Below are 13,023 nucleotides of genomic sequence, written 5' to 3' on the forward strand. Positions count from 1 at the left end.
TCTGATGGAGATTTAAAAGGGTAGTGGATGTATGATGCACGATCAATTAACCAAAAGACTGAAGTACTGTAACTGAAGACTTTTATTAGCTAGAGATGGACAGCATCCCTTGAGTTGTTGGCTCACACTGACCTGGGCTTGAACTGGGGGCAGGATTGTGGCATGAGAGCCTTTATGGGGAAAAAAAGGGAGGAGTCACGAACTGGTCAGTGAGAGCAGGGTCAACATATAAGGTCAAAAGTATTTACATATACATGGTTTCACCATATTCACCCCTTCTTTTTTAAGAATTCCGGTGGGGTGGTGCAGTCAGATGCCCTCATAAGTTCAGTACGTGTGGCAGCTTCCTCTGGCATTGTGACTGGCGTATGTCTGGCGGTGTGGTGGCCTCCGTCGGTTGTGGCTGTTCCTTCTCAGTCAGCCTGGCTAGGATGTTTGGCTGTGGCGGGCGCAAACATACCAGTTGGTGGGTTGGTTGGGGGGATGGTAGTGGGATATTGAGACTTTGTAGGGCTGGGAGAGAGATGCATGACTGTTGGCTGGAGGAGGGGGAAGGGTGGGTCCAGATGCACCCACCTGCACCAGATCCCGGATGGATACTATGTTTTCACGACCGTCCGGGAATGCCACATAGGTGTACTGTGGGTTGGCATGGAGAAGCTGGACCCTCTTGACTAGTGGGTTGAACTTATGAGTCCTTGCATGTTTCCACAGGAGTACTGGCCTAGGGGACGTCAGCCAGGCGGGTAGGGTCGTTCTTGACGCCGATCTCCTGGGGAATGTAAAGAGTCTCTCATGAAGTGTCTCATTGGTGGCTGAATACAGGAGAGACCAGATAGTGTGGAGAGCTTCTGGGAGGACCTGTTGCCAGTGAGGGACAGGGAGGTTCTCAGATTTTAAGGCCAGTAATACTGCCTTCCAGACCATGCCATTCTCATGCTCCATTTGGCTGTGCCCATTGGTCAGTCAGCAGGGTAAAATGATTACTACTGGCAAGATATTGCCTCCAGTGCCATACCACTTCAACGATTGCCTGTGCTCTTTGTCAATGGATGAGTGCTGGATCTTGGGGCCCTGGAGGGTGTGAAAAATATGCTATGGGTCTGCCCACCTGGATAGGTGTGGTGGCCAGGGCGAAGTCCGATGCATTACTCTCCACCTGGAATGGGTGGATTCGTCCACTGCATGCATCATGGCTTTCGCAATGTTAGCTTTGATTCGGTTGAATGCCTCATGGGATTCTGCTGACGGGAAAAGCAGAGGCCTTGATGAGGGTTGGGCCTTCTCCGCGTAGTTAGAGACCCAATGTGTGTACTAAGAGAAAAAGCCCAGGCACCTTTTCAGCGCGCTGAGGCAGTGAGTGAGGGGGAGTTCTAACAGTGGGCACATGCAGTCAGGTTCGTGGCTGATGACACAATTCTCCACAACGCAGCCTAGTATAGCCAGGTGAAGTACTGAAAACACACTTCCCTGTGTTGTACGTCAGGTTAAGGCACTTTGCAGTGTGGAGCCATTTCTGGAGATTCCTGTTGTGATCCTGCTGGTCATAGCTACAGATAGTCATGTTGTCAAGGTAATGGGAAGCTGGCCTGCAACCCATGTTCATCCACCATCCAGTCTATCTCCCTTTGGAAGACCAACACTCCATTCGTGACCCCAAACGGGACTCTAAGGAAGTGGTACAGCCGGCCATCTGTCTGAAAGGCAGTGTTTTGACGGTACTCAGGGCAAATGGGGAGCTGGTGGTATGCCGATTTAAGATTGATTGTGTGAAAAGACCCCACATTGTGTGATCTGATTCACCATATTGGCGATGTGGGGTTAGGGGTAGGCATCGAGCCAGGTGAACCTGTTGAAGATCTGGGAATAATCTATGACCATCCGGTGTTTCTCCCCGCTCTTTGCTACTACCACTTGAGTTCTCTAGGGGCTCATACTTTGTTCTATCACCTCCTCAGTGAGGAGGCATCTCAACTCTGACTTAATGAACACCTTGTTCTCAGTGTTGTATCGCAGACCTTTAGTGGCGACAGACTTACAGTTAGGGGTGAGATTAATAAACAGGGGTAGGGGAGGGGAGGGGTCCAGAGCATGGAGAGATCACATGCATAGTGGCGTGGCCTGGGGCTGCTGGCCAGTCACATGGGAAGGGGGAAGTGCCCGGTTCACAAATTGCTCATGACAGACCGTGAGGGGAGAGTGGGCCCTGTCATACTCCATAGTGATGATCTTTAAGTTACAGTGAAAGTCCAACCCCAAAATGGCGGGTGTGCAAAGCTGTAGCAGAACCAAGAGCGTAAAGTCAGTATAAACAGAGCCTTGGTCCATCAGAATTCCTGTGCAGCTCTCCCGGACCTTTGCCAATTTGGTTGACGAGGCCAGGGAGATGCTGAACTTCACTGGCTGCACTTCCAGGGAGTACTGCTGTGCTGTGTTAGGATGAATGAAGCTCTCCATGCTTCCACTATCAAAGAGGCATGAGGTGGGGTGGCCATTTACCTGGACACTTATTGTGGCGCTGGAGAGTTGAAGTGGTCAGCGATGATCCAGGGTTACCAATGCCAGTGTCAACTCGTTGTCCAAGGGGTTCCATGTCTTTTGGTCATCCAACAAGATGGCGGTCATGACGGTGGCCCCCATAGCTTGCACGCACTTTCGTTGTTGCTCACCAGGAGGGAAGTAACAAAGGAGGAGATGGAAGTGATGTCATAGTGGTCGGTGGTCTTCGTAGTGTGCAGCAGACATCCCGGTTTCCTAGAAGTGGCAGTCCCTTCTTGCTCGTGGCACTGCTGGGTTTGGGGCTTTGCTTTACCAAATTACAGACCTTTGTAAAGTGTCCCTTTTTTTCTGCAATTGGTGCAGGTGGTGTCTTTGGCACGGCAGCGTTTCCTCGGGTGCTTGCCCTGCCCACAGAAGTAGCCTGTCGGAGGGGGCGTTGATGGCAGCAGACGTCAGGTTGGAACGGATGGTTTGCCATCCCATCTCCCAAGATGGCAGCATCCGTGTCCCCCAAGAGGTGGCCGCATGCTAGCTGGAGAATAATTCGGTGTTGTGGATGGCCCCTTCCAGGATGTTTGCTAGCTTGATGGTTTGAGGTAAGCTCAATTGTTTTTGTTTGAGCAACCTTTGCCTCACATAGTCAGATCGGGTGCCAGCCACGCATGCGTCTCTCATCAGTAGTTGTATAGACCTCGGTTACCTGTACCTTATACAGGTCTTTTAATATGTCGATGGGTTCTCTGTAGATTCAGCAGTCCCATACCATCCGGTAGACCTTGTGCCCGATATATGTGAGTAGTAGATGACACCTATTCCCGTCGTCGTGGATCGTGTTTGTGGAGGTAGCGAAGAATCTTTCGAGGCAGCGGTGCCAGAGAGCGAATTTGTCGGCCGCCTCGGGTTCTCTCGGTTCAAGTTCTAGGTGATCAAACTTCAGATACTTGTCCATGTTCCGAGGAAGCAAAAATTCTAGCTAATAAAATTGATGCACAATCAATTAACCAAAAGACTGAAGTATTGTAATTGAAGGCTTTTATTAGCTAGAGATGGACAGCATATCTGGAGTTTTTGGCTTACACTGACCCAGGCTCAGACTGGGGGCAGGGTTGTGGCATGATAGACTTTATGGGGAATAAAGGGAAGGAGTCATGAGCCAGTCAGTGAGATCAGGGTCAGCATAATAAGGTCAAAAGTATTTACATATACAAGTGGTTTCCACCACAATGTAAAACCCTCATAACAATGAGAACTGGAAGTGTTGTTATGTGGAATATTATAGATAGGCTGATGAATGGGTTTAGCTCAATGTGCTCTTTTCAACCAGCAGGGATAAAGATCCTCCTCTATGCTATCATTACTTTGCTTTTTTGAAAAAAAGCATAACTTTAATGAGCTCATATTAGAAATAATTAATCTGGCCATTGAGTCCGGATAATGGATCTCTGAAGCTGCATCACATCTAATAGATTAAATATGCCCACCATTTGGAAAGTTGAAAAGAAAATGACAAAAATGAAATCTCCAGTTTACCTCTTCCTAATCCAGTGAATGCATGCAATACACAAAAGAGCTGGAGAAATTCAGCAGGTCCTACAGCACCTACAGGAAGTAAAGGGTAACCAATGTTTCAGGCCTGAGCCTTTCATCAAAAAACAGACAGGCACTTGAATAAAAGGCTAGGGGGAGAAGGGCAGGGGGAGGAACATCGGCCAATAGCCAATAGGCCATAGGTGGACATGGAGAGGGGGGCAAGAGAGAAAAGCTGAGAATTGATTGAGTTCAGGGATGAAGGAAAGGAAACAGAGGGTAGTGTTTCAAGTGTGGTGGTTTCTAGCATATGTATATCGGGACAATCTTTATTCAATAGCCCTCAAACAAACAGGCAACTTATAGCAAGGTATGTCAAAGTACCAAAATGCTTCCTGCCCCCCAAATGCTCCAAGTCTTTTCTCACAATGCTTATCCAAGATTACCCCCACCAGTTTCAAAGCAGATTTAAGATTATTGTCAGAGTACATTACACACAACCCTGAGATTCCTTTTTTTCTGTGGGTATGGCAGAATGATCACTAATTGGTAATGCAAAAATTAAACTGTACACTGTGTAAAATGTAAACAAACAAAGAACTGTAAATAGATAATGAATGTAAACATACTGTGCAATACACAGAGAACAAAAAGAAAATTAATAAAATGCACAAGTAAGAGTCCTTAAATGAAGCCTCTGATTGAGTTTGTCGTTGAGGAATCTGATGGTGGAGGGGTAGCAGCTGATCCTGAACTTGGTGGTTGATGTGAGTCATATGGCACCTATAGCTCTTTCCTGATGGCATTTGCAAGAACAGAAGGTGTAATGATTGCTGCTGCTCTCTGATGGCAGCATTCCCTGTAGATGTACTGAATAAGTGGTGAGGGTTTTACCTATGATGTCCTGGGCTGTGTCCATTACCTTCTGGAGGGCTTTACACTCAGAGGTATTGATGTAGTCAGTCAGCACACTTTCTACCACACCTCTAGAAATTTGCCAGGGTTTCTGTTGTCATAGCAGAAACTGAACACTATCCTTTTATCACTTGCCAAGGAAACAATTCTCCAAGAAGACAGAGAAAATATTTTTAGATTTTCCCAAAATCTCTGAAAATGTGCAACATCTTGACCAACTCATGGCAACCCTGGAACAAGTCTCCACAAAACTAGTGTGAAATATCCATGAAGGTATGAAACATTTACTTCATTGTTTTTCAACTGGAACAATGGAAGACAAAATGCTAGCAGGAGGGGAACACAGCCACCCATTCACCCATCCATCGGATCAAGTTTCAACTTTCACACCTGTGGGATCTTTAATGTGACATAGTCATCTGAGAATGAACAGGATTCGAATGGAAACAAGTCATCCTCAATCTTGAAGGACAACCCAAGAAGAGAAGAATGTCAGGTCACTATTGACTGGAGATCAGTGACTAGTGGAATTTCACAGGGATCTGTTCTGGGACCTCTGTTCTTTGTGATTTTTATAAATGACCTGGACAAAAAAAGTATATGGATAGATCAGTAAATTTGCAGATGATATGAAGATTGGGGATGTTATGAGTAGTGTTGTAGATTGTCGTAGTTTACAACAGGGTATAGACAGGATGCAGAGTTAGGTGAGAAAGTGGCAGATGGAGGTCAATCAAGATGTGTGAGCTGATGCATTTTGGAAGGTCAAACCTGAAGGCAGAGTACATGGTTTTCATTATCTTTTAATGGTAAGTGTGAAAGATAAACATCTACAGATCTCTCATGGTTGCTGCACAGGTTGATAGGATACATAAGAGGCCTATATTACGCTGGCCTTCATTAGTCAGGGGATTGTGATCAGGAATTACGAGGTAATGTTGCAGCTCTATAATACTCTGGAAAGACCACACTGGGAATATTGTGTTCATTTCTGGTCACCTCATTAGAGAAAGGATATGGAAGCTTTTGAGAGGGTGCAGAGGAGATTTAACAGGGTGCTGTCTGAACAATGAGAGGTGATTCAATAGATGTCTACAAGATTATGAGAGGCATAGACAAGGTAGACAGTCAGGACCTTTTTCACAAGGTGGGAGTTGCAAATATCAGAGGACATCTGTACAAAATGAAGGAAGGGAAGTTTAGGGGATGTATCAGGAGTAGTTTTTTTGACACAGAGATTTGTGGGTGCCTAGAATGCATTGCAGGGGTGGTGATGGAGGCTGAAACAATAGGTCAATTTAAGAAACTCAGGCAGGCAGAATCAGAATCTGAATTCATTGTCATGAACATGTCACAAAATTCATTGTTTTGCAGAGCATCACTGTAACTATTTCTATAAACCATATTTCAAAATAAATAAATAAATTAACACAAGAAAAAGAAAAATACAATGCGTCTGTGATTGACTGTTCATTCAGAAATTGATGGAAGAGGGGTAGAAACTGTCCTTGTGCCATTGAGTGCTTGTCTTCAGGCTCTGGAACCATTTTCACAGGGTAGCAGAGTGAAGAGGGCATGGCCTAAGTGGTGGGGGGGTCTTTGAGGATAGTGGCTGTTTTTTTTTAAAACAGCCTCTTGTAGATGTCCTTGATGGAGTGAATACTGGTGCCCGTGATATCATAGGCCAAGTTAACAACCCTCTGGAGATTTTTTTTTTCCTGTCTGGCACCTCCATACCAGACAGTAATGCAACCAGTCAGAATGCTCTCCAAGGTAGACCTATAGAGGTTTTCGAAAGTCATTGGTGACATTCTGAATCTCTTCAAACTCCTCACAAAGTATACTCGCTGGCGAGCCTTCTTCTTGATTGCATCGACATGGAGGCTCCACGACAGATTCTCAGAAATGTTGACTCCCAGGAATTTGAAGTTCTTGACCCTCTCCAGTGCTGACCCCTCAAAATGGACTGGTTTATGTTCTTCTGATTTCATCCTGAAGTCTACAATCATCACTTTAGCTTTGCTAATATTGAGTGCAAGGTTGTTGTTGTGGCATCACTAAACTAGTTGAACTATCTCCCTTGTGTACACTTCCCCATTGCCACCTGTGATTCTGCCAACAACTGTGGTGTCATTGGCATATACACAAATAGCATTTGAATTGTGCCTTACCACTCAGTCATATGTGTAGAATTGTTAGAGCAGTGGGCAATCACGCATCCTTGAGGTAAACATGTGTTGTTTGTCAGTGAAGAACAGACATTGTTTCCAGTTCATATTGACTGCGGTCATCCATTGAGGAAGTCGAAGATCCAGTTGTAGAGCAGGCTGCAGAGGCCCAAGATTCTGAGCTTGTGGCCTTGAACTGAAGGAATTATGGTGTTGATGGCTGAGTGTAGTCAATGAAGAGCAGCAGGATGTCCCCTAAGTGGACAGCCAATTAAACTGCATCAACTGTGGAGTGAATGTGACAGTACATACATTGCAGTGGGTCCAGACCTTTACTTCGGCCATGACCAACCTTCCAAAGCATTTCATCACAGTAGATGTGAGTGCTACTATGTGACAGTCATTGAGGCTGATCACCTGGCTTTCTTGGGCACTGGGACGATTTTGAACAAAGTGGGAATCTCCATCTGCAGCAGTCTGAGATTGAACAGTAAGAGAGGGACATGGATGAAAGAAAAATAGAGGGTTATAAGGTAGGGAGGGTTTCATTTTTTAATTTTGCTAAGTATCTATAGGTTGGCACAACATATTGGTCCAAAGAGCCTATACTATGCTGTAATGTCATATGTCCAATCTTCAATTGGATGTTGCTATGCTTGTGAAAAAGGCATCGTGACCAATCAAAGGTCAAACATCCTCTGCTGGGAGACCACTGGAACCATATGGATCATCCTGTTAGTTCTTTAGACCATAAATCTAGAAGACCATAAGACAATAGGAGCAAAAATCAGCACATTGAGTCTTTCTTAAATAAGGAGCCCAAAACTGCTCATAATACTCCGTGAGGTATCACTAGTGCCTCAATATAACATCCCTACTCTTATATTTTATTCCACTTGAAATGAATGCAGCATTGCATTTGTCTTCTTCACCACTGACTCAGCCACTGAATGCAAATTTACCTTCAGCCTGTCCTGCATGAGGACTCCCAGATTCCTTTGCATTTGGGAATTATCGATTTCTCCCTAATTAAAAAATCGTCAACACCTTTATTTTTTTTCTACCAAAGCCGATGGCCATTCACATTCAGACATTATATTTTATTTGCTATTTTTTTTGCCCATTCTGCTAATCCATCCAGAGAAAGTCCTTCTGCAGCCTCCATAGGGAGATGGTGTTGTTCCTCAACACCATCTTCTCCTCCATCCACCTTTGTATCATCTTAAAACATCCACAAAGCCATTCATTCTATAATCCAAATCATTAATATATAACATAAAAAGATATGGCCCCAACAGGGACCCCCGTGTAACACCATGAGCAACTGGCAGCTCCCTATATGATCCCTATAATCTGACTCTCAGCTTCCTGCCAATCAGTCAATGATCTACCCAGGCTTCTACATTTTATGTGATGTCATGAGATCTTATTGTGTTCAGTAGCCTAATGTTCGGAAACTTGTCAAAGGCCTTCTGAAAGTCCAAATACACAATATGCACTGCATCTCCTTTATCCTGCCTGCTTGTCACTTCTTCAAAGAATATCAATAGTTCTGGAGGTGTTCAAGCCAAAATACCTATATTGCACATACTTAAAAGCAAAAGCCTATTTTATGATCTAAAATAAGCCACCTATTTTTTTTTCTTAGGCCAGGAGAAGGATGAAGTCTCGAATGATCTAGCATGTCAGACCTTATCTGGGAGCAGATGTGAAGAAGACAGAGGAATTGCAAGAAAAGAATGGAATCCTTATAGGGGACAGGGTGTGTTGAGATGGAATCTAGGTAGCTGTAGTAGTTGGTAGGTTTGTTGAAAACAACCAGGAGAAACGGCAGCTCATATTCTGTCTGGGCATTCTCCAACCAGATGGAGCCTCGTTATAGGAAGGATGTGGAAGCTTGTGAGAAGGTGCGGAAAAAAATTACTAGGATGTTGCCTGGAATGAAAAATAAGACTTGTGAGGCAAGGGTATTAGAACTTGGGCTTTTCTTTTTGGAGTGAAGATGGATGAGAGGTTTACAAGATTCTGAGAGGCATAGACATCCAGTGCCTTTTCCACACAGTGGAACACCAGAGGACACCTGTCTAAAGTGAGGTGATGCAAATGTAGGTGAGATATCATGGGTAAGTTTTTTTACACAGAGAGCTATAGGTGCTTTGAATGCCTTGCCAGAGGTGGTGGTGGAGGCTGAAACATTAAGGGCATTTAAGAGACTCTTAGACAGGCACATGAATGAAAGAAAAATAGAGGGTTACAAGGGCGCAAGGGTTTAGTATTTTTTTTTGTAGGAATATATAGGTCGGCACAATATTGAGAGCAGAAGGGCCTGTACTGTGCTGTACTGTTCTGTTCTATCATATTAACATAGACTTCTCCAGCTTCTGCTTGCACCACCCTCTCCTGGCTCTCCTGTCTCTCCTCTTCCCCTACTCCAATATCTCCTTTTCCTTTTCTCTCTCTCTTTCTCTCACTACCTCTCTTTCTCTCTCTTTCCCTATCCCCATTTCCTTTCCTCCAGCCCATAGAGCCATACCTTCCCTCAATCAATGCTCACCTTTCCTCTCCAGTCCTCTATCCATGTTCAATTATCACCCGTTGTCTGTTGGCCTGTGCTCCTCTCCCTGCTTTGTGTCACCATCTCACCCAGCCTTTTTTATTCAGGTGCCCGTCTGCTTTTGCTCAAGCCTTAAAGGAGGACTCTGGTCTGAAAGATCGGTTATATATCTTTATCTCCTATGGATGCTACAAGACCTGCCAAGTTTCTCCAGCACTTTTGTGTTTTTACAAGATTAGGATCACTATGGAGGTGTGTAGGAATTGCATGGGAGGTTTGAAAAGCTAGGAGAACTATTCTTTTTTTTTTCTTGTTTAGTTTATAACTAGGAGATAATTCTACAAGAATCATTAATATAGGCGAACTGAACTTCACCTAAGAAAACTAATTCCACTGAAGTCAAGGGAAATAAATTTCATGATTCAGTCCCATACATTTCCATATTACTCCTGTAGTATCTGCAGTAGAGGGATAAATTTCTGCTCATCATCCTTTTTCAGTCTATATGGTTTTTGATTTGCTTTTAAATTAATCAAAAATTGATGGGTCATGTTTCACCTTTCTTTCTGTTTGAATTGCAGGCACAGTACATACATTTTTTCTTTATCACTAATTGCCTCCAAACTGATTATGCTGTTTAGAGTCCTCTCAAATTACATTGAAGACAGACTGAGCAATCGAGTGTCCCCCAATCAACTAGATAATATTTTTAACTAATGATTTCATGCTCACTATTACCAAGAAACCCCTTTTTCTTTGAAACGCAAATATATTTAATTATTGAAACAAATTTCCCTGTTGCCTTGGTAAGATTTGAACTTACATCTCTGGATCAAAGTTCTAGTCCAATACTTTGACTGTTGTCTGTTGGCCTGTGCTCCTCCCCCTGCCCTGCCTAACCTTCTCCCCCAGCCTTTTTTGTGCTACCATATACAGAGCATGACAAAAAAACTAGAATGAAAATAATGTTTTTTTTTCCCCCCTCCATTGTTGTTGCACTCAGGTTGCAAGTGTGGTGATGATGTTTCATGTGGAAATTGGAGAATTTGAGAAGGAAAATAAAAATCCAGCTTGATGGAAATGGGCTAGCAAAAGGAGAATAAATGGATCGCTTTTTCAAAGAGCTAGCAAAGGCACACAGTTTCTAATCTTGCACTGTACTTTGTGAGGTGGATTGTTCACCATTAGCAGTGAAAAGCAAATTGAAAGGCGAGGAATTATAACAATAAATCAAAATCCTGCACTATTCTCTCCATGAAAGCAGTCTGAACTGGTGATTTTCTTTTATTTTCTGTTTGTTTTTGTTGAAGATCATTCTTTCATTCAACGCCACTACACAGAAGAGTAGATATATGAAAGTGATCTCAGAGAAAGCAACTCAGACTGCCCAAATATTTTTCAGAATAAAAGCTGGAAAAAATCTGTTTCGGAATATCAGAGGTGATAAGTACTCACAGTTAGACATCGTAGTCTGTAAGGAGTTTGTACGTTCTCCCCATGACTGCTTGGGTTTCCGCCGAGTGCTCCAGTTTCCTTTCACCCTTCAAAATGTCTGGGGGATTTGGGTGAATTTGAACAGCATGGGCCCGTGGGCCGAAAGGGCCTGTTACTGTGCTGCATGTCTAAATTTTTAAAAATTAATTATTTCTGAGTAAACTGATGGTAGTGTATATGCAAACTGCAGAGAAGGACCAGTGAGATTTGAATGCCAGAGTTGGAAATGTATTTAATCTTATACCATTGACTGCGGCCAGACTACCTGTCAAGCCATTCTAGTTCTTTGAAAGACCTTTTCAATGTAGTCCCATATCCAGAACTTAGAAGCTAAATACCCATCCATCTGCTTTTCTGCAGTTCTTATGAATCAAATTCCACCAGTTTCTCAAGATCTTAACAAAAAAAAATCCAACTCACTGAAAAATTAAACGACGGAAGATAGTAATTAGACTACACTTGGGGTTCAGGAAGAGTTATTTTAAGAACATTCCCTTTGCATAGTCTGCACAGGGTCTAAGGAATTCATAATACTTTTGTTAATGTGAATATTACAAAATACCTCCATTGGATATTGCTGATTTATATGCCTATAAAATGGAAATATTTTAAACAAAACAGTTAATCAAAATAAGTTATGGATGTAAAGGAAGTGAGCTGTCTTACCACCGAAATAGTAGCTGTGTCCTGAATTAATCTGAGCATCTGAATTAATAATTAAGGCAGGTTCATCGTCCAGAGTGATGCTAACTTGATTCCTTCTCGCACTGAAATGAATTGAATGCCACTGTCCATCATTCAGCTCCGAACCTGCAAAGCACAAATTAGATCTTCATAAATCCATAGACAATGCTATTAAAAGCAAAATGAAATAAGGATGATAAATGAGAGCATCTCACAATGAGCATACGCATTTGTGTCATCAGTATTCACCTCAGCACTTTACACAAATTCTTATTCAGAAACCAACTTCTTTCCATTCTCATGATAACCTACAAACCTCTGGTACTTAGAATACAGAACAGGGGTGGGCAACCTTTGTTTAAAACTCACATTCCACCTTAAGTATTCCCAATGCGATAAGTGCATTGTGATTGGTAAAACATTGCTTAAGGTGTTATGTGAATGGGAAGGGAACGTTGAGAATCACTGTTCTAGACACAATTGTTACTGAAATATTTTGCTTCAGAGAAGTTGTCATTGGCCCATTTCCTTTTAGAGTTGTGAAACTGCACATAATGAGTCGATTAGGTACGATTAAAACAGTGGTTTTCAAATTTTTTCTTTCAACTCATATATCATCTTAAGCAATCCCTTACTAATCACAGAGCACTTATGCCATAGGGAATACTTAAGGTGGAATGTGAGTTTTACAAAAAAAGGTTGCCCACCTCTGATATGGAACATAGAACACTACAGCACATTAAAGGCCCCTCAGTCCTCGATGTTGTGCTGACCTACATATTCGTACCAAAATAATACTAAACCCTTCCTACCTTGTAACACTCTATTTTTGTTTCATCCATGTGTCTGTCGAAGAGTCTCTTAAATGCCCCAAATGTTTCAGCCTCCACTACAACCCTTGGCAAAGCGTTCCAGGCACCCACAACTCTGTGTAAAAAAAAAAATTACCCCGATGTCTCCCCTAAACTACTGAGTAAATTACTTTTAAAATTAAAATAAAATCATACAGTGGCATCTACTCTGTAACAAAAATGGCTCTGAACATTCTTAAAATGGGATTGCATGACATTGGACTCCAATACAAGTACCCACCAGACCATCATTAGACACTGACCAGTAAATCTGCTTTATCTGAATCTTATCCTGAGCTTTCTCATGTGCAATATCAAAGGATAATTTGAT

General features: G+C 42.9%; 1 protein-coding gene and 1 long non-coding RNA gene across 6 annotated transcripts in view; one reads left to right on the forward strand and one right to left on the reverse strand.

Moving 5' to 3' along the window:
* The window catches only part of LOC138761905 (contactin-associated protein-like 5), an 857,011-nt gene that overhangs the window by 489,967 nt on the left and 354,021 nt on the right, over positions 1 to 13,023 (reverse strand). For all 5 annotated transcript variants that reach the window (XM_069934856.1, XM_069934855.1, XM_069934854.1 and 2 more), the window contains exon 9: positions 11,824 to 11,967. In XM_069934856.1, the coding sequence (XP_069790957.1) occupies positions 11,824 to 11,967 (144 nt within the window). The remainder of the gene's footprint in view (positions 1 to 11,823; positions 11,968 to 13,023) is intronic.
* The window catches only part of LOC138761908 (uncharacterized), a 230,101-nt gene that overhangs the window by 1,960 nt on the left and 215,118 nt on the right, over positions 1 to 13,023 (forward strand). The window lies entirely within an intron of this gene.

Source organism: Narcine bancroftii, chromosome 4 (genome assembly GCF_036971445.1).
Source record: "Narcine bancroftii isolate sNarBan1 chromosome 4, sNarBan1.hap1, whole genome shotgun sequence".
Classification (NCBI taxonomy): domain Eukaryota; kingdom Metazoa; phylum Chordata; class Chondrichthyes; order Torpediniformes; family Narcinidae; genus Narcine; species Narcine bancroftii.